A 22,627-nucleotide genomic window follows, 5' to 3' on the forward strand; every position below is an offset into this window, starting at 1 on the left:
ATTGAATGTTTTATCGATAAAACATTCAATAAATCTATAACACCTTAGTGAATTCAAAATTAGATTTTACCCATGAGGTAAATTATCAAACGTTCGATAAAGCGTTTAGTAAAGCTTAGTGAATTGAGGCCAATATTGGCCTCAATTCGCTAAGCTTTATCAAACACTTTATCAAATGTTTGATAATTTACCTCATGAGTAAAATCTAATTTTGAATTCACTAAGGTGTTAAAACGTTGAATAAATTTATATCAATAAAACATTAGATACATTTATAACACCTTAGTGAATTCAAAATTAGATTGTACTCATGAGGTAAATTATCAAACGTTTGATAAAGTGTTTGATAAAGCTTAGTGAATTGAGGCCAATAAATGTGGTCCACAGGAGAAAAATGAGAAAGGTAACTGTTTAGACTGAAGAATATGAAGAAAAATATATGATGTCTAGAAACTGCTACACAAATGAAGACATGTATTAGGATGGTTATATAGTGCAACTATTTCTAGGCTTGTCTGCATACCATGTTCTCTTATGAGCAAGAGCATGCTGGTTGTATAAAAATAGGAAGCATAATTACCGTATATGGACACAAGAAACCAATCAGTGTGTATTTGATGCAAGAAAGTCATTCCTCAGGTCACATGGGAGAATGGGCAACAAACTACTGGAGTGAAGCAAGTAGGACATAGGGGGCACAGCAGCGAGACAAATTTTCATGTCTTGCAGCACTAATTTAAACCATGTTTCTTGTGTCATTTCTGAAAATGACTCTCAAAATTTATAGGGGTTAATTCATCAATGATAATAGCGAGCACTGCTTCAGCAACGCTCATTAAAAAACAATTAGCGGCCACTATGCAGGCAACGATTGCTCTGTGCGCTGTAGCGTGCCTAAGTTACGCGCGTTGCTTCCTTAGGAATGCATGCTCCTTGAAGTAGCACCCACTGCTGTGAAGTATCGCCACCGTGATACTTCACTAGTGCGGCTAATTTCAAAGCAGTGGCCGCTATTTCAAGGAGTGCGTGTTACTATGGAAGTAACACATGTAACGAAGTAAGGCACACTAGATTGTTTAACGAGCGCTGCTGAAGCACCGCTTGTTATTATCATTGATTAATCAACCCGATAGTGTGTTATTTCTCAGCACTATGGCAGTCAGTTTTCCTCACAACATCTATCAGGTTTGTTTTAAAAGCCAACTCTACCCAAAAGTGTTTTTTCCTTTTTTTGCTTTAATAAGGGCAAATTGGACTTTATTCTAAAGCTTCAAATAACAGGTTGTAACAGAGGCGCCAAATTAGAATAAAATGGTAAAAACCGTTTAAAAGGAGGGGGGTAGGTGGACGCCACCCTCAGGTATATATTGAACAGCCAACGAACCGTTGTAAATAAACAATTAAATTTATTACAAGATCTCCAAGTATGCAACGCGTTTCACGGGTCAACCGCCCGCTTCATCAGGCAATCAAGATTTGGAGGTACACGATGCTGTGTTAGTCTCAGAGCCAAGCGCCTACTGTAGGTTATAATTCTCCCCACCTGCACCGTCAGTGGTTGCCTGTGTGGTAACCCAGACTTGTGAGTATAACTTTCTCATATTTTCACAGTACATGCTTTTCTCTTGACGTACTACACTATATTGGACTCTCGGTTTTGTCACCTTTTGTATCCTTCCTTTATTCTAAAGCTGCCCATACATCTAGCAATGATGGGCAGATTCGACCAAGAAACAGATTCCTCTCTAATCAAATCTAAACAGAGAGATCTGTTGGCTGCCCATACATCAGCATGAAATCTCTCGGTAATCGGCCTTGTGACACCGCATTCGCCTCCTCCTTCACTTACCCATGTCCGTACATTTATACTTTACCTGTCTGCTGTCGCCCACCACGGTGCCCATCCATCTTCTGCTTCTGTATTTGTGCCTCACGCTGCCAGTGTATAGCATATGGGGCGGTAGTGACATCACACATGCGCCTTGAGCTATACACTGGCAGCTTGTGAGGCGCAAATAAAGGAAGTGGAAGATGGATGGGCAACACATAGGGCAACAGCGGTCAGTTAATGTATAAATGCACAGGCAGGGGGCACATTTACACTGCCAGGTGTTCCGTCATGTTCATCACTTGTCCCAATATTGCCCGCCATTACCATTGCGCACACTATCAAGCAGGTCGGCCCAAGATTTTCCAGCATGGCGTATCGATACATTCGGCCATTTTCTGCCTGAAATTGGTTGCATCATCGATCGGGCATCCTCTTTGCAACACTGATTTTCATCTGATTTAATAATTATCAAATTGGATGGTTGATCACCTTCAAGTTACCTAATGTATGGCTGCTTTCCAAATTATTATGCAAATCTTATTTTTCTCTGATTTCCCTAAAATGGTTGATGCAAGTGGCAGTCAGCATCATTTTTGAGTAATCAACCATCAGAGTATAATTTGAATGTTACTGAACAAACCTCCTAATTATAACAGTATGTTTTTCAAACATAAAAAACTAAAAAATGCACTGTTCCAAATTATTACGCACAACAGAGTTTCAAAACATTTTATAGGCCGTAAAGAACTGAAAATGGTCATTTGTTGAATTTGCAATGTTAGGAGGTCTTATTTACTTGAATAAAAAGCAATTTCAGTCACAAACATATGTAAATTGACATGTTAAGATGTTTTTGATTGAAATTTTTTATTCCAGTAAATATGACCTCCTAATGCTGCAAATTCAACAAATGACCATTTGGACCCCTGATTTGATAGTAACTTTGCAATTCTTGCATCCATTTAATGTGTAAGTTTTTAGAGAGTTTCTGCTTGAATTTTTTTTTGCAGGAATATGTCAGAATAGCCTCCCAGAGCTGCTGTTTGGATGTAAACTGCCCCCCAATCTCATATATCTTTTGTTTGAGGTTGCTTCAAAGGTTCTCAATAGGATAGAGGTCGGGGGGAGGACCATGAGTTTCTCTCTTTTTATGCTTGCAGCATGAGATGATTTATAGTCATGCATGAAAATGATTTTATCATGGAAAATACGGTTCTTATTTTTGTACCATGGGAGAAAGTGGTCAGTCAGAAACTCCACATATTTTTCAGACATCATTTTCACAGCTTCAGAGACCTTAAAGGGGCCAAACAGCTCTTTTCCCCTGATAACAGTCCAAAACATGAATTACTCCGCCACCTCCTTGCTAACATTGCAGCCTTGTTGGGATGTGGTGGCTGTTGACCAACCATTCACCACTCCATCCATCTGGACCATGAAGAGTTGCACAGCACTTACAGTGGGTTGCAAAAGTATTCGGCCCCCTTGAAGTTTTCCACATTTTTGTCACATTGCTGCCACAAACATGCATCAATTTTATTGGAATTCCACGTGAAAGACCAATACAAAGTGGTGTGCATTTGAGAAGTGGATCGAAAATCATACATCATTCCAAACATTTTTTTTACAAATAAATAACTGCAAAGTGGGGTGTGCGTAATTATTCAGCCCCCTGAGTCAATACTTTGTAGAACCACCTTTTGCTGCAATTACAACTGCCAGTCTTTTAGGGTATGTCTCTACCAGCTTTGCACATCTAGAGACTGAAATTCTTGCCCACTCTTCTTTGCAAAACAGCTCCAGCTCAGTCAGATTAGATGGACAGCGTTTGTGAACAACAGTTTTCAGATCTTGCCACAGATTCTCGATTGGATTTAGATCTGGACTTTGACTGGGCCATTCTAACACATAGATATGTTTTGTTTTAAATCATTCCATTGTTGCCCTGGCTTTATGTTTAGGGTCATTGTCCTGCTGGAAGGTGAACCTCCGCCCCAGTCTCAAGTCTTTTGCAGTTTCCAAGAGGTTTTCTTCCAAGTTTGCCCTGTATTTGGCTCCATCCATCTTGCCATCAACTCTGACCAGCTTCCCTGTCCCTGCTAAAGAGATGCACCCCCCGAGCATGATGCTGCCACCACCATATTTGACAGTGGGGATGGTGTGTTTAGAGTGATGTGCAGTGGTAGTTTTCCGCCACACATAGCGTTTTGCATTTTGGCCAAAAAGTTCCATTTTGGTCTCATCTGACCAGAGCATCTTCTTTCATATGGTTGCTGTGTCCCCCACATGGCTTGTGGCAAACTGCAAACGGGACTTCTTATGCTTTCTGTTAACAATGGCTTTCTTCTTGCCACTCTTCCGTTGTCCTATGGACAGAGTCTCCCACCTGAGCTGTAGATCTCTGCAGCTCGTCCAGAGTCACCATGGGCCTCTTCACTGCATTTCTGATCAGCGCTCTCCTTGTTCGGCCTGTGAGTTTAGGTGGACGGCCTTGTCTTGGTAGGTTTACAGTTGTGCCATACTCCTTCCATTTCTGAATGATCGCTTGAACAGTGCTCCTTGGGATGTTAAAGGCTTTGGAAATCTTTTTGTAGCCTAAGCCTGCTTTAAATTTCTCAACTTGATCCCTGACCTGTCTTGGACCTGTCTTGTGTGTTCTTTGGACTTCACGGTGTTGTTGCTCCCAATATTCTCTTAGACAACCTCTGAGGCCCTCACAGAGCAGCTGTATTTGTACTGACATTAGATTACACACAGGTGCACTCTATTTAGTCATTAGCACTCATCAGGCAATGTCTATAGGCAACTGACTGCACTCAGATCAAAGGGGGCCGAATAATTATGCACACACCACTTTGCAGTTATTTATTTGTAAAAGAAAATGTGTATGATTTTCTTTCCACTTCTCATGTGTACACCACTTTGTATTGGTCTTTCATGTGGAATTCCAATAAAATTGATTCATGTTTGTGGCAGTAATATGACAAAATGTGGAAAACTTCAAGGTGGCTGAATACTTTTGCAACCCACTGTATCAGTAAACAAGACTGTTTGAAAATAAGCCTTCTTGTAGTTCTGTACCCACTGCAGCTGTTTCTGCTTGTGAGATTGTTAGGGGTGGTTGAATAGAAGGTTTATGCACTGAAATCCTCTGGAGAATCTTGCACTTGGATGTTCACGGGATTCAGGAGGCACCAGCAGCTTTAAATAGGCATTTGCTGCTTTGTAATGGCATTTTAGCAGCTGTTCTCTTAATCATTTTGCTTTTATCTGCACAAACCTGCGTGTGTTCTGGGTCAGCCACAAATCTTTAAAGTGTAGGTTGATCATGCTTATGTTTTCGTGAAATATAAAGATATTCATACCTTTTCCAAGGCATTCAACTATTTCACACTTTTCCACAGCAGAGAGATAATTTTTTCTTTCTCATATTGCTTGAAAATGGTGGTCTGCTTGGTAGTTTTTCCTTTAATCAGGTGCACCTGGAAAACTAGTTATTAGAGGTGTTTGAGATTGATTTCAGTGATCAAAAGAGCCCTGAGACACAATACCATCCATGAGTTTAATTGAAAAACAAAATATTTAATCTTTATCACACTTAAATACAATTTGCATAATAATTTGGAGCGCAGTGTAGATTTAATGAAAAGCAAACCCATCTCTGTACTTTGCTCTTTCTGGTTTGATGGGATAAAGAAAAGAAAACTGTTGAGCAATTAAAAATAAAATAGTTTATTTTCTTCCCTATCCTTAATCATTTACAGTAAAAGCAAGAAGTTTTAAATCAGGATGATACCATTTATTGGCTAACTAAAAATGAATACAAAATAAGCGAGCTTTCGGCCTTGCAGCCTTCGTCGGGCTTATATCCTGTTAGTTTGCAAGCTGGTGGTACAGACAGCTATATACATGCAACATCAAAAGGGAAAACAGATATTTTTTTTCAAGCATAAATACATGTCCATCTACAGACCATCTAAATGGGGTTAAAGGTTGTTATCTAAGATAAGCATCCTTGTTTACTCCATGCTCACAGACCTGGGATTAGGATTGACAGTAAGACAATGTTTTTACTTGGGAAGAACAGACAAACTAAGAAAAAATATTAATGTTTCTGCTTCAAGATTATGGCATTGTAGGGCTGAGTAACCACATTGATAAAATGTACATGTGGATACAACTTTACCTGGAGTATATGTTAACTCGGCGCCGCTCAGTTCGGCGCGGGGAGAGCCGAATGACGGCTCTCACCGCTGCCACAAAACTCTGAGGCGGCGTTAAATACTATTCCCCCTCGCAGTTGTCGTAACTCGGAGGCAGATGTAATTCGGGGTCTGGCAGCCGCCGGAGCCCCGAATTACTACTACGTGCCCCGCGCAGCATAACATTGCTGCTATGGGGCGCCCAGCTTTGGCACTCGGCTCTCAGAGCCGCGCGCCGAAATTAACTGATCAGCTTTACCTGCACTGTTTGTGCATGCTAATTTTACCAATGTTTAGTGAATCTGCTCTTGTGTGAAAAAAGTGAAAGGGATTCTGGTCTATGGTGATTCTGGTTCATTACTCATACATTTGTGTATTCACTCACTAAGCAGAAGTGATGGGGGTTTGTGGATACTGTATCAATTAAAATGAAGAGAGCAGGCTAAGGAGACACTTCACAAGTGTTGTCGGGCATAAGTACATTTATGATTTGAATTAAACCACTAGAGTGAAAGCACTTGTTCTTGCATATTCAAGAGCTACGACAAAGTATGAGCCCAACAGCCAGGCAAGTATAGCACGTTTTAAAAGGAAGACACTAATGACCCCTTCCAAAGTAGTATTAGAAGAATAAATATATCTTGAAAACAGGCAAAACTTTGCACATCAACATTTTTATTTCCTTTGGTATCAGTGCTTTATGCCAAAAATAATTTTTGTCTCACATAATAATGTCCGTTTACTTTACAGAGACACTGAAGCGAAAAAAAATGATATAATGAATTGGTTGTGTAGTATAGATAATTACTAGAACATTAGTAGCAAAGAAAATATTCTCATATTTGTATTTTCAGTTATATAGTTTTTTTTATAACATTGCATCATTCTCTAATATTTGCAGTTTACACACTACTAAGAATTCTAAATGATTTTACAGAGCAGGCCAGTGAACCTTTGAACTGTCCTCTGCAGAAACAAAAACACTACAGTGCCAGACGGTTGAGATAATAAGCTTCTGAAGACAGAGCTCTCTGCGACTTTGAAAGTCGAGGAGCTCAATGGCTCTTTTGCATAGATAACAACCGGAGTTTCTTAACTGTTCCTGTACTGGAAACAATATTAGACTTTACAGTATGTTTCTGCGCCTAATGTTTTATTTCTTAGCTGTACTACACATACAAATCATTACCGTATATCATTTTTTTTTTTTTTTGCTTCAGTTTCTCTGTAATAGAATTTGTATTTACAGTAAGACTTTGTTATTATTGTTGTTCAGCTTCAAGAGTCTATCCTGTGCTGTATTCAGAAGAATTGAATTCTTTCACTTCATGACCCATTTTAACATTTTCCAGGATCTAGTAATGGTGCTCATCATTTTAAACAGTCATATATGACTGTTTAATTTTTTTGGCATTTCAAAGTAGACTTTGTGTCTTTGAAAGGTCTTCTCTAGTCCTTGCAAGCATTACTTTTAATTTTCAGAAACTGTTACAGATGTCATGGAAGAACAAGTTAAGCTACCATGCTGATGTACTTGTTTATTAGTATCCAATCCCAGTTTGAGAAGGCACCCATGTAACTAGAGAAATGTTTATTAGCTGCCACTAAATTATTACCTCAATAAAAAAAAAAAGTGAGTCTTTTAATGCAAGAATTTTAAAATGCTTTTATAAATGGAACCTGAAGTGAGGGGAATATAGAGGCTGCCATCTTCCTTTCCTTACAAACAATGCCAGCTGTCTGACTCCTGGCTGTGCTGCCACTAATACTTTGTCACTGGCCCAGAATGAGTATGCAGATCAGATGTTTTGACTCTGATCTGACTCCACTGGCTGCATGCTTGTTGTAGCTGTGTAACTCAAAAACATCTAAAGCCAAAACCTCAGAATGACAGCCAGGAAAGTGGCATTGTTTACAAGTGAATTAAGATGGCAGCTGCCATATTCCCCTCACTTCAAAGCTATTTTGACTGATTTTGTTAAAAATATATGTATTTCAGCTAATGTCCAGATGTATCTCGCTGCTTCAGAACAACCTTCAAAACTTATTCATAGCTATTGTATGTTTGATCAGAAAACTCTGACACATTCTTTTATGACTTAAATTACAATTTCCCTTGACTTCACTTTCTGGCTGCACGCCACATAGTAATTGAATCTATAGTGATTGAGTTCTCATAAGGGCTGCTGTGAATCAGGCGAGGCTCTCACATTTTCATTTTCTTAATCACTTCAAACATTCCGTAAGAAGCAATGAAGTCCACTATATACAGTGTAACTGCAGTGCTTCAGACTGAATAATTGAAGTCGTTAAAGAATGATAGCACGATAATTTGCCATTATTCCCTGCGCCCTTTATAAAGACGCAAAGTAAAATCGAGGAGCTTATCTAAACTAATAGTAACCTTGAGCTGGGTTTTTAACCACAGTAGGAGAATTTTTGTGAGGTCTGTTAAAACCACAAACTATCTTAATGAAAGTGCAATGTGACAGCAGAAACTTTACCTTTTTTTCCTGTTTTTTAAACTGTGCATATTTTTTTCTTTCTTCAGTTCATTTATATATATTTTTTTGAGGGAGCAGTTTTTTTAATATAGTATATATTAAATATCTAAACGGTACACTGGAATGAGAAAGATTAGTGAAAGGCTTTTTTTCCGCCTCTTTTCTATCTATGACAATTTACTGGCTGTCCTGCTGATCCTGTTTGTCTAATATTTATTAGCCACAGTCCCAGAACATGTATGCAGATCAGGAAAAGTCTGGCCGTATTCGCCACATGCTTTTTTCAGGTGTTTGATTCAGACACTACTGCAGCCAAAGAGATCAACTGGTATTGCTTGAAAGCAAATAAATATGGCAGCCTTCATATCCCTTTCACTACAGTGTCCCTTTAATCAGTCAAATATTTGTAATTCTCTGACTTCTTTAATTGACTGGGCCAAAAACCTGAATTCATTCTACTCAAAAGCCTCAAACTTAAAGGGATACTTAAGCCTTACCAAAAAAAAATCCGTTTTACTCACCTGGGGCTTCTAACAGCCCCCTGTAGCCGTCCCGTGCCCTTGCAGTCACTCACTGATCCTCCAGCCCCCTGGCGCCAGCTAGTTTCATTTCACCGACAGTCCTGGCCACACGTAGTCTTCTTCGCGTTCCCTCTCCTCAATAGCATCCTGCACAGGGCGATATTGCGGACGAAAACGTGAAGAAGGAGATGCGTGGCCAGGCCTGTGCAGGTGCAGTGAGCCAGTCAGCCGAAAACAAACCTAGCTGGTGGTGGTTTCCCCAATTTCTGAAAGTTATCCATGACCCACTTACCTAGCTTAACACTAACTCTACTTCTTACTGTATGCCTATCCCTAACCTCTTCCCCATACCGCACAGTACCTTCAAGCCCTTCCTTTCCACTAACAGCCTTCTCCTGACAGCCCAAGCTTAACCCCCTTGGCGGTATGATTTCTTTCCATACCCTAAAACCTGGAAAAAAATCATGCTGCCAGGGAGATCTGCAGCAGTTTTTTACAATCACTCACCTCCCTGGCTGCAGTTATGCCTCCATCCTCCGGGTGGCGCTGCAACTCTAAAGTGAAATTGCCAGCTGTCGTCACAGCAATCTCACCAGGAGGAAGCAGAGCCTCGGAGTAGAGGAAGAATTATGGCGGCCGACGTCGGAAACCCTCGGGGGGGTATGTAAAAACGCCCACTGCGCACATTGCTCTGCACACAGCCTCCAGCGGCTACCCCAAGCAGAGGTCGGAATTACTGCTCTAAGCTGCGGTTTTCCACCCCGACCCTAGCTCGGGATTACCGCCAAGGAGGTTAAACTGTTTACTTTTAGGTGGCAAATGTTTGAAATTCAGGATTCAGTCAACACAAATTATAGCAATAATTTCTAAATGGCTAGTGAAAAGGCAGTCTTATTTTACCGGTCTGGTGCACAGATCTGCAGTGAGAATGGTTTAAAATAAATTTATCTCAGTCAAGGGTTATTTATTACATTTTTAAAAAAATTTAGCTACAGTGTGCATATTTAACTGCAACCATAAAGCCACTATTTCACTAACCATCCTTGCTATGGTCCTGTAGAACTCAGGGCAAAAGCAATCATTTTTCACCTATTTCACCAATTTCTTTCTTAAATTTAAATTGAAAAATATTAGAGGGTTAAGGTGGGTACACACATCAGATAAAAGTCTTTGGAAATGAAAGATCACAGACCAATTTTAACCTCTTCTATGTAGTATATGAGCATACTCTACACATTCACACAAAGATGTTGTACACATTCAACAGATCAGTATCTACAAAAGATCTGACCAGCAAAAGATCCGTTCCTGCAAAATGCATTCATAGTCTATGATATCTTCAGATCTTATACACACCTTGTTTAACGGACAATTATCTGCAGATCAGATCCACCAGGATGGATCTTCAGATCTGCAGATGATTGTCTGATGTGCAGATGAATGTCCGTTAAACAAGGTGTGTATGAGACCTGCAGATCTCATAGACTATGAATGCATTTTGCAGGAACGGATGTTTTGCAGGAACAGATCTTTTGCAGATAGTGATCTTTTGAATGTTTACGGGCATCTTTGTGTGCAGCATCTTGCAAAGATTTTTATCTGATGGGGAGTTCAGCTCAATAGAATCTGTGATCTTTCATTTTCCAAAGACTTTTATCTGATGTGTGTACCCACCTTTAGGCATAGTTACTAAAGCAAATCGTGTTTATCCACTTAACAAAAATACCAGTAAAAACATGCATTTATAATTGTCTTTTTTATTATTGTCTAGCTCCAAGGGGAAAACGAGGATGGAAAACATTTTATGCCATTTTAAAGGGAACCGTCCTTTACCTGCAAAAGGTAAACATTTACCATTATTAATTAATAAAAGTATAACTACTTGTGTCTCTACTCTGAATAACAGTCATTTACCCCAAATTAACTGAAATAATTAAGTATACTGGAAAAGCTAAAATGACTACAGTATACTTTTATTATTTGCATATTCTGTATGAAAACAAAAAGTAACATTGATCTTACGATGGAAGCTTCTACTTTAATTTTATTGTCACATTTTAGTATAGTGTTTTGTTTTCTTTTCTATCTATTGAATTTGACATATTAGGAATAAATCAAAATCACTGACTTGGTGGGGTCATAGTCGTGCATAAAATCATATTACCACAATTTAAAGACTCTGTAGCCGAGCATTTGTTTTATGTTTTTGATAAAATGAAGAAGGGTTAGAAATGTGGAAAGATTTTTTATTGCCATTTGTGCCCCAGTTAAAGGGACTCCGAGCATTGCAGAAACTATGGAAAGATGCATATCATTTTAAAGCTCTCTTTCTCCTCTTTCCAAAGATATATAAACCGCCGCCCTACGCCTTTTAGTTTTCGCTATTTTTGCGATTGAAATTGCCGCGGCCACGATTTCGATCGCGAAAATAGAGAAAACTAAAAGGCGTAGGGCGACGATTTATGTGTCGTCAGAAAGAGGAGAAAGAGAGCTTTAAAATGATATCCATCTTTCCATAGTTACATTGTATTACACAGGGCGACTTTTTCTCAAAGTCAGCAGCTCCATTCAGCAGAATGGAGCTGCTGACTTTAGCGAAAACTAAAAGACGTAGGGCGGCGGTTTATAGATCATTGGAAAGAGGAGAAAGAGAGCTTTAAAATGATGTGCATCTTTCCATAGTTTCTGCACTGCTCGGAGTCCCTTTAAGTTATTCCCAGTCTGAGCAAAGCTGGAAGGCAGGCAGTGAAGGGATATTACTGTGCCTGAAACCCATAGACCAATAGAAAAAAACTGTGTAAATTCTAACCTTATCCCACTATGTGTGAAATGTAAAAGAACGTACTGTTTTGGCTTTGGTACTGTTTAAAGCACTTCCCAGTAGGCATTTCTTTGGGTTCCAGAGAAGGTGGAATTACTGTTGGCAGAACTGGAACATTGCACAGGGCTACCGGTAATCACATTTTGAAATGGATAATGAATTGCCTGATAGCTGATTGATCAGTGAAGCTGACAAGTATGAATCATTAACCTTGTTTTCAAAACCGTGAAAAGTACAGGGAATACATTTCAAAATGAAAGTAGGTCAGAAGAGAATTGCATCATCACTTGTCACAAAAGTCTCCAATATGTTACGACACTACATGCACCGTATTATGCTGATTGATTGCACCACAACAGATTGCTAACTCGTCAGTGTAAACGTAACATTATCAATGCAACTATATGTTCCAATGTAATGCTCCACAACGACCCACTTTGAATGTATTCTTATGGTCAAAACAATACAAATATTGAGTGTTACTAAATATGTGCCATGCACTCTATCATTTGGCATGGATATTGTTAAGGATAAGCGAGAATGATCTTGTGAAAAAACGAGATTGTCCCAGAGTGTGCAGGGGGCGCAGGCTTTGTATACGAGGGGGGGTTAACTTACCTCAGCCACTGTTTCCTTTCCAGAGAGAGGACTACCAGTTAGCCCATATCAAGCACCACACTATGTATAAAGTATAACAATGTTTATTTGAGCAATCATAAAGCAATAATATGAGAAAATTGCAGATGACGTGAGGAGATCCCCCTCTTAAAGCAGCATGACTGCTGCGATACCGGTGGACCAGTCTGCCAGGATCTCCCTTCCTCACACCGGCTGTACTGCTGCCCTCGTTTTTGTCGAGCTGCTGGGTATTGTAAGTCTCTCCTTCCACTCCCGCCATCATAGGACAAACACTAGTTTGACTCCTACTTTATTATTACAGGTTGTTTCATTATTCACGGTTTGCCAATTCACCAATGTGCAGATCAGCTTTGTGTACCATTTCCTTTCCAATGAGCTCCACGCCACGTTCCATCTCCTCATACTTCCGGCTTCAGAGCAGAGGTTCTGGTTTAGAAGGTAGAAGTGTAAGACGATGGAACATGGCATGGAGTGCATCGGAAGGGAGGCGGTGGCTCAGGTGAGTTAACCCCCGCATACACAGCCTGCTCCACCTGCACACTCTGGGACGATCTTGCTCATCCCTAGAAGTATCCTTGGCAAGAATATAGTGCTTGGCTTATATTTAGCAACACATAGACTCGTTGCGGAGTACTGCATTGAACAAGATAGTCGCGTGGCTAACATGGTGCAATTATATTGCAATGTTACATTCGCATTGGTGTGTTAGCAATATGGTATGGTGGAATCCATCAGCATAACACAGTGCATGTAGTGTGGTACCATATAAAATGTGCGTTCACTAGTGCAGTGAAGCATACTTTGTATGTACTATATGCTTTACTGTATGTGTCGCACCTCACATGTAATTCAAGATGCAATTCTTCACCTGTATTGCAATCCTGCTTTTTCGGGAATTGTAATGCAACCCTGCACTGTGAACGTAGCCTAAAATATCAATTAGTCTGTGCAGGCGCTCAACAAGACAGGGCAGGCGCTCAACATCAAAAATGGGAATTTCACATTAATAGTTCCAGTCTATAAATGCTTGCAGAAAAAAACATCCAGAGTAATGTCCACACTGGGTACTTTCACTGAATTAGATGGCTGATTATACTACAGATCAGCATAAATGGCATATCAGCAGCATGTTGCCGTCATCTGTGTCTGCTTGTATCTAGGACTCAAAAAAACGCGCAAACCTAGCGTAATCCAATTCCAGAAGGTAACATAAAAGAACTCTCAACCCCACACGTGCACAGATGACGGCGAGATGCTGCTGATATACCATTTATTGCGATCTGTAGTTTAATCAGCCATCTAATTCGGTGAGCGTACCCAGTGTGGACATTACTCTGGATGTTTTTTTCTGCAAGCATTTATAGACTGGGACTATTAATGTGAAATTCCCATTTTTTGATGTTGAGCGCCTGCACAGACTTTTAATTGACTTGTTTAGGGTGTTTATCCCCCACTGTGTTGCGACCCATATATGCTGATATCTATCTATCTATCTATCTATCTATCTATCTATCTATCTATCTATCTATCTATCTATCTATATATATATATATATATATATATATATATATATATATATATATTCCATTTATCTTCTATCATAGTCAGATTTATCAGGTGATAGTAAAGAGAGGAGCGCTCATAGCCACAATAATATTACGTAGCCTAAAATATGTTTAACCACTGTGAGGTGAAAGATCTCAGGAAAGTGCACATCATCTGTGGCATAGACCAGCGGCTTAGTTCAGCCTGATATCCTGATGCTGACAAGTTAAGTATTGGAGAGGATAAAGCAGTTTCTTGGCAGTATGAAGATGAGGAGAAAAGCCAAAAGAAAGATTTACAGCAGGAATTTTACTATGCATGCATTTCAGTCTTCTACTACCTGTGCCTTATGCTCAAATTGACTGTGAGTTATAAACAATACATGCTCAATTCCACTTTAAAGAGAAGCTGTTAGCCATACTTTCTCAGAAAAAACACATATATTAGTAGATAAATACTTGCTCTACTTGCATATGTATTGCACTGTCCACCTTTTGATTTCAGTGAGATTTATATAGTAAATAAAGAGAATTCTGTTTCTGTCAGTTTCCATTTTAGAGTCCCTGTGTTTGACGCCAATCTTGATGTCATTTCCTCCCATACTCTGTTTTCTCTCCTTTTTCTGATTGTGTATGCATTGCTCGCCCTCCTTCCAGTTTTCAGACACTCCCACACAGCTCTGAAGTGCATCGTCACAAATCATTGTGTGACTTTGCAGACCTGGTTTATTTGTATGGATCGGATTTCAGCTGAGTGACTTTCTCATCTTCTCAGCACAAGGAATATTGGCCAATCAGAGACGAAAAGAGGTGTGGGAGGGGAAAACAGTAGTGAAATAAACTTCAGCCAATCAGGCTGCATTAGTTATGGCTGAGGGGGAAAGAGCAGGAACGTAAAGAAGAAGAATAAAATCCAACATGCACTGCAACGTCTCTTTTGCGGCAGATGTACCAAATAAGACCTAGGGGACCTGGTAAATGATATTCTATTGAGAAGAAAATTAAGAGTGATTTTTAACTTTTGGATTGCCTGGTTAAGCATCCGTATTATTTGTTTACCTTATAAAAAATATAGAATTGATTTTTTTATTTTATGCCTAACACTTACTCTTTAAGTGAAAGGAATATAGATTTAGTTAGTTAAAGGAAACCAGAGACGCCAGCAAAAAGAAGTTATACATACCTGGGGCTTCCTCCAGCCCCATACGCACGGATCGCTCCCACGCCGCCGTCCTCCGCTTCCTGTATGAGCCAGTTCCGGGTCCCGTAGTTTCGGCCAGTCGGCGGCAGCACGCGGCCAATTGTCCGCATGACAGAGGCTCCCGACGTACCCCTACGCGTGCGGCTGCATACTGCGCAGCCACACGCGTAAGGATATGGAGGGAGCCCCTGATCATGCGGACAATTGGCCACGTCCGCCGGAAGTGACGGGACCCGGTACCGGCTGATCCAGGAAGCGGAGGATGGCGGTGTGGGAGCGATCCAGGCTTATGGGGCTGGAAGAAGCTCCAGGTATGTATGAAATCTTTTTTCTTTTTCTTTGGCCGGCGTCTCTGGTTCCCTTTAAGTATTTTTTTTCTGTCTGAACATCAGAAACATTCAGACTAAAATTATAGGGGAAATCAGGACATGCTTTTCCACACCACTGCAGTTTGAGCTGCTTATGCATATCTGGAACAATAATCCTGTGCTTTTCTTATTGCTTGCATCAAAGCCTGAAACGCCCAATTTAAAGAGCTTGGTTTGATAGTGTTGACAGGCTAGTGTTGACAGGCTAGTGAACATTGCTGATCATCTGTGACCATAAGTTAACCTGAAGATTAGCCTGGATCTGTTGAAAATCAGTTGCTGTTATTAGTCAAGCTTCTGTAATCCTCAATTGAGATATATTAGAGTATAATAAGAATTGCAGATAATTTGTGAATTAACAATGGGGGGAATTTGGACATGTTAATGCAACTGTAAGGAAAACTGTTTTGTTTTTGTTGTTGTAGTTGTGTTTTTCTTTTTTGTGTTCCAACTGAATGTATTACCCCATTTTCCCCCTCTAACTCCTTTTTTCTTTTCTCCTTCTTCACTCTCTTTGTTCCCTTCTTCACTCTCCTTGTTCCCTTCTTCACTCTCCTTGTTCCCTTCTTCACTCTCCTTGTTCCCTTCTTCACTCTCCTTGTTCCCTTCTTCCACTCTCCTTGTTCCCTTCTTCCACTCTCCTTGTTCCCTTCGTCCACTTCCATTTCCATGTATAGACATTATCATGTCCCCCATATTCCTTTGTTTAAAAGTTGTTAGCACAAAATTTTGGCTCAGTGCCAACTTTTTAATTTACTTTAAATATTCAAGTAATTTTACAACAGATTGTCATATTAATTAGTATAATTATGCATTATAATCATGATTTGGGTGAAGAGGCGCCCCAGTGTGAATAAATTGGATTAAAAACAAAATAAAATAAAAAAAGAGGTGGCTTACCTCAATGACGAGATCTTTGTATAGACAGAGATTTTACTTCGCACAGGCAACGCGTTTCACCAGTCTAAGCACGCTTCCTCAGGCCAATAACAGTGCCAATTGCAAATAGCCAATCAGCAAAGGGAGCCTATTTGCAATTGCCACTGTTATTGGCCTGAGAAAGTGAGCTTAGACCCGTGAAACGTGTTGCCTGTGCTAAATATATATCTCTTTGTCCATACAAAAATTTGATCTCATTGAGGTAAGTCACCTAATTTTTTTCAATTTTTTGGGTTATTAATCTAATTTTATTCACACTGGGGCTCCTCTTTACCCAAATTGTGCTTTATGTACCCCCAACATACCCTGTTGGAGGAGTCTAAACAAGACAACACATGGTTTAAACCACAGTGATAATCTGTCACTTTTACCAAGGAGAGCGACCACATCCAGGTCTGGCTGGACCACCCAGAGTGGAGTCAGGTTTGTTGTCTCCACCTGCTTCCTGTGGTCGGTTGCCCCTCTGCAACCCACCTTTGTGATGTAGTACAATTACCTTACCTGTTGAAATTCCATATATGAAGACATATTGTGCTATTGGCCTCCCTTTTTTTTGTCTACTGTGTCTTTTCCTGTAGGGTGCTGAGACACCCCTACTACTCTATGTATTATAATAATTAGCATAGTTCTCAATCATCTCAGTTTTATTTGCCCCTTTTATAACAATCCTACTTGACTCATTTGGACTTTGGTACATGTAGATTTGGGTGAGACATTTGATTATCACAATACAAATTTAAGTAGCACTGGTGTTGTAGCTTTAATTAAAAAAAAATAGCTCGCAGTCTAAGGGTTAAGATTGTTGATTTATTTGTTTAACCACTTGAGAACTGCAGTGTTAAACCCCCCTAAAGACCAGGCCATTTTTTACAAAGTGGGCCACTGCAGCTTTAAGGCCTCGCTGCAGGGCTGCACAACTCAGCACACAAGTGCTTTACCCCCCCACCACCACCACCTTTTCTCCTCACCAACAGAGCTTTCTGTAGGTGGGGTCTGATCGCTCCCCCAGTGTTTATCTATTTTTTATAAATTATTTTTGTCTTTATTTTGAAATAAATTTACTTTTTTTTTTTAATACCCTCCCTCCCCCCCCGTCAGCCTATCAGCGCGATTGGCTGTGATAGGCTTCAGCCTATCACAGCGGATCACTTTTGTGCCTCTGGAGGGGACAGCCGAGTGGCATGGCTGTCCCCTGTACAGCGCTGCCATAGATCGCAGTACTGCACCTAGTGAATAGATGGCGGAGCTCCGTCATTCAAGCGGGGATGATCCTGTGCAAACTCCGCCCCCAGGACTGCACGCCGATCGACGTTAGGCAGTCCTGGGGCTGCCACCGCATATTGGCGTGGAGCGGTCTTTAATGATTACATTTGGTTATGCTACTGTTCCTAATATCCATTCAGGAAATTTAAAGTAAAGGGCTAGCCATGGAAACAGATAAAAAAACAAAGCTCTGAAGACATAAGGTCCGTACACACACCGGACTGCTGGCAACGACGGGTCTGTCGTCACCTCCCGCTGGGTGGGCGTTCCAGCGACAGTCCGGCGTGTGTACAGTCTGTCTGCAGACTGATACGGCTGTTTCTGAGCGATCCGCCCGGCGGATCGCTCAGAAACAGCCATATCATTCCGCTGACAGACTGTACACACGCCGGACTGTCGCTGGAACGCCCACCCAGCGGGAGGTGACGACGAACCCGTCATTGCCTGCAGTCCGGCGTGTGTACGGACCTATAGTTACATAGTTATTTGGGTTAAAAAAAAGACCTACGTCCATTGAGTTCAAACAGAGAACCAAGTACAACACCAGCCTGCTCCCTCATATATCCCTGTTGATCCAGAGGAAGGCAAAAAACATAATAATAAATGGATGTTTAATACTTTAAATATTTTGTCAAAACCTGTAACTGTTTGCTTTGCAACTCATAATGAGGAGAATTAAGAACAACTGTGACATGTACAAAGGACAACAGTTACAAACCTGCTAATTCTTTATTCTTTTGGCTGCCCTTACTGTGGAATAATATGACTCACATGAGGACTGTAACCACTTGCCACCTGATAGCAGCTGATTTGTAATAAATGCCAGCCAGTTTTGAATGATCATTTATACTCAATGATGATCATTAGCCCACTGATACCCTAGTAAATCAAGCATAGATGAGTTACTGCAATTGTAACTCAAATTTATTTTATTTTTATTTTTTTGCAATCTGCTTTGATGATGCAATAAAGACAACATTTTCTGCCCATGTAAAAAAAAGTTTGCCATAGTGTCAGTTTAAATAAAACTTTAGAGATGTTTTGCTCCCCTAGCTGTTTTAGCTATGATAAGAAATCTCTTCTAGAAGAAACCGACCTTTCTTTTGACTATTTATGCATTAACTTTCCCATTCATTCTATCACGTCTGAATCTGTCATTCAGCCATGACTAACTGCTTCCCAGAGAGGCAGAGAACTGATTAGAGAGACAGCATGGGGAATACTAAGAACTCTTGCATCTCATATTTTATACCTTGTAACAGCCTAGGTATCTTGTTCGCTCGTTACAGCTCAAGATACTAGTCTGCGAGAGTCTCAAAATGTCTTCTAGACCCTACATTCTTATCACATGGTATCCCTGGCCCAGGTATTACTTATGCTGGGTGCAGGGGCACTTGAACTTGTAACAGTCAATCAATTAACAGTGTGTTTTGAGAAAATAATCAATCTCTCAATACTCAGTCTACAGCAAGTTTCCAAAGTCCTAGTTTGTTTGTTTCTTCTTTCTTTTTTTTCTTTTTTTTATTGTATTGAATATTATCTTCTATTTAAAAAATTAAATGAAAACAAAAAGTTGAAAATAATAAATCATATAAAAATAAATGGGTATTAGTATTTTAAGGTAATTTAAAACATAGGCATTGTTAGAAACACATGTATATATTATTATGAAGCACTCCTTACAAATAAAGATGTGCAGGAAGTATTTGAGATGCTGTTACCTACATTATAAGGTTTTCTTGGAAAACAATATTTTCTATAGTGTTATTATTCATTTGTAAAGTGCCAACATACTCCGTGGCACCATAAAAAGTAAAAATAAATGGAGTACATAAGAAAACAGACAATGGTGTACAAAATAAAGACTCTGGGACAAAATACAGAATGGTAGATATATATATATATATATATATATAAATACACATATATAGCAAATTCCAAGACCCAAAAAGATGAGAGCCCTGCGTTTGGGTTTACAATCCAAATGGTACACACATGCAATAATATTGATGAAAAACATTATTCTGGAACCCTAAAAGTTGTTCTGTTTAAGCTACCTTTAATTTATTTTTACGTATACCATGACCTGCATGAATTAGAACCTTGGATACATTTAGAAAAGGGCACGGGTTCTTGATATGTTAATCCAGATAGTATAAATGTATTCAAGTAATAATAGATTACACACTTGCTTGATTGCATGCAAAAATCAGCATTCCCTAAAATCAGCTAAAACTTCCTGCTGGAACTACAGTACCCAATGAATATGCTCAAACGTTAGCCAGTATATAACTTTGCTAAGCCGGCATTCACAACCACCAGCACCTTGCATTCTGAAACATAGGCCCAGGCAGACATAAATATGCGGCTACTTAGTGAGAAGCTGCCAGCTCCCCATAGGGGGCATGGAGTCCACCTGCACAGCAGCGATAAGCAGTTATTAGTGCACGAGCCCCAGGGGAGAGTCACAGGTTAGTAAAGCAGTTTCAAGAAGCAGGACAACAGCTGCCTGTAATAATCTCACCACCTCCTCTGTTTGAATCTTCCCGTGGGTACCCACTATGATTATGGTGGCTTCAGCGCATCTCAGTAGTCCACATCAGAGTGAGTTGCTATTCAGCGGCTGATAGAGAACAGCCATAGATATGGTGTACTTTCACCGCCCGCTAGCAGGCCATCCATCCTCAATGCCGGCCGGGCCAACACGTGGGACACCGTGCAACAAGCGCTCCCGCAGTCAGAGCAGTGTCCGGGATTGCCACGATGACTTACTGGCTCCGCCCATCGACGCATTTCCCACCCCTCTAGTGGGCGATTCGTCAGGATGAATTACAACCTTCACAGAAATCTTGCAGCTAATGACTTCTGATGGAAAATAAAAAAGCATAAAATACAAACCTTATCTTGTTCAACCCAATGGAATTCATAGAGTTTTTCTTTAAAAGTAAAATTTCAATCAGAAGCTTTATGTAAGTTTTGAAAAATGTAAAGAAGGCCTAGAAAATATTTTCATTGTCTGGGAGAACGTCCTTTACTACTTGCCCAGACAGAAGGTGAAGTCTTCCTAACAGGTACAGAAATGGCAATAAATACACATTTTTATAGAGTGGGAAAGAGAGAAAACTGCTTAAAAGACAACTATCAGGAAAACTGTGAAATTTAAAATACATACACATACCGTATTTGCCGCTGTATAAGACACACTTTTTCTCCCCCAAAAATGGGGGGGGGGGGGAGTCGGGGGAAGTCCTTGCATCGTATATGGCAAATGCAGGGAATTCTCGAGTTACGAACGCCTGCTGATACAACCCGCCGCCATTATTAACACAAACCGGTCACTAAAGCATGCAGCATGGAAGGGGAGAACATTATAAGACGCTCCTGGAATATGGACGCACCAGGTTTAGTGTATGTATATAGATGTGTGTGTGTGTGTGTGTGTATATATATATATATTATATACACACACACACACACACACACACACACACAGTGAGATGCGAAAGTTTAGGCAACCTTGTTAATCGTCATGATTTTCCGGTATAAGTCGTTGATTGTTACGATAAAAAGTTTCAGTGAAATATATCATATAGGAAACACACACAGTGATATTTGGGAAGTGAAATTAAGTTTATTGGATTTACAGGAAGTGCGCAATAATTGTGTAAACAAAATTAGGCAGGTGCATACATTTGGTCACTGTTGTCATTTTATTGATTACAAAACCTTTAGAACGAATTATTGGAACTCAAATTGGTTTGGTAAGCTCAGTGACCCCTGACCTACATACACAGCTGAATCCAGTTATGAGAAAGAGTGTTTAAGTGGTCAATTGTAAGTTTACCCTGCTCTTTTAATTTTATCTGAAGAGTAGCAACATGGGGGTCTCAAAACAACTCTCAAATGACCTGAAGACAAAGATTGTTCACCATCATGGTTTACTGGAAGGATACAGAAAGCTCTCTCAGAGATTTCAGCTGTCTCCACAGTTAAGAACATATTGAGGAAATGGAAGACCACAGGCTCAGTTGAAGTTAAGGCTCGAAGTGGCAGACCAAGAAAAATCTCGAATAAACAGATGCGAACAGTCAGTCAACCCACAGACCACCACCAAAGACCTACAACACCATCTCGCTGCAGATGGAGTCACTGTGCATCGTTCAACCATTCAGCGCACTTTACACAAGGAGATGCTGTATGTGAGAGTGATGCAGAGGAAGCCTTTTCTCCGCACACAGCACAAACCGAGCCACTTGAGGTATGCTAAAGCACATTTGGACAAGCCAGCTTCATTTTGGAATAAGGTGCTGTGAACTGATGAAACTAAAATTGAGTTATTTGGGCATAACAAGAGGTGTTATGCGTGGAGGAAAAACACAGCATTGCAAGAAAAATACCTGCTACCTACAGTAAAACATGGTGGTGATTCCATCATGCTGTGGGGCTGTGTGGCCAGTGCAGGGACTGGAAATCTTTTCAAAGTTGAGGGACGCATGGATTCCACTCAGTATCAGCAGATTCAATATTATATAATAATTCAAAATCTGTGGTGTGAGTTAAAGAGAGCTGTCCATGCTCAGAAGCCATCAAACCTGAATCATCTAGAGATGTTTTGTAAAGAGGAATGGTCCAAAATAGCTTCAACCAGAATCCAGACTCACATTGGAACCTACAGGAAGGGTGTAATTTCTACACCCAGAGGCTGTAATTTCTGCAACATATTGATTTCATTTCTTTTTAGTGGTGCCCAAATATATGCACCTGCCTAATTTTATTTAAACAATTACTGCACAC

At 40.1% G+C, this 22,627-nt stretch overlaps 1 protein-coding gene across 8 annotated transcripts in view; it reads left to right on the top strand.

Annotated features, from left to right (window-relative positions):
• Positions 1-22,627, top strand: part of PSD3 (pleckstrin and Sec7 domain containing 3) — a 674,009-nt gene that overhangs the window by 576,961 nt on the left and 74,421 nt on the right. For all 8 annotated transcript variants that reach the window (XR_011020476.1, XM_068233673.1, XM_068233674.1 and 5 more), the window contains one exon: positions 10,830-10,900. Coding sequence is in view for 7 of the 8 variants with exons in the window: in XM_068233673.1 (XP_068089774.1) it covers positions 10,830-10,900 (71 nt within the window). In the remaining variant the exon portion in view is untranslated. The remainder of the gene's footprint in view (positions 1-10,829; positions 10,901-22,627) is intronic.

The sequence above is a fragment of the Hyperolius riggenbachi genome, chromosome 1, assembly GCF_040937935.1.
Source record: "Hyperolius riggenbachi isolate aHypRig1 chromosome 1, aHypRig1.pri, whole genome shotgun sequence".
NCBI lineage: Eukaryota > Metazoa > Chordata > Amphibia > Anura > Hyperoliidae > Hyperolius > Hyperolius riggenbachi.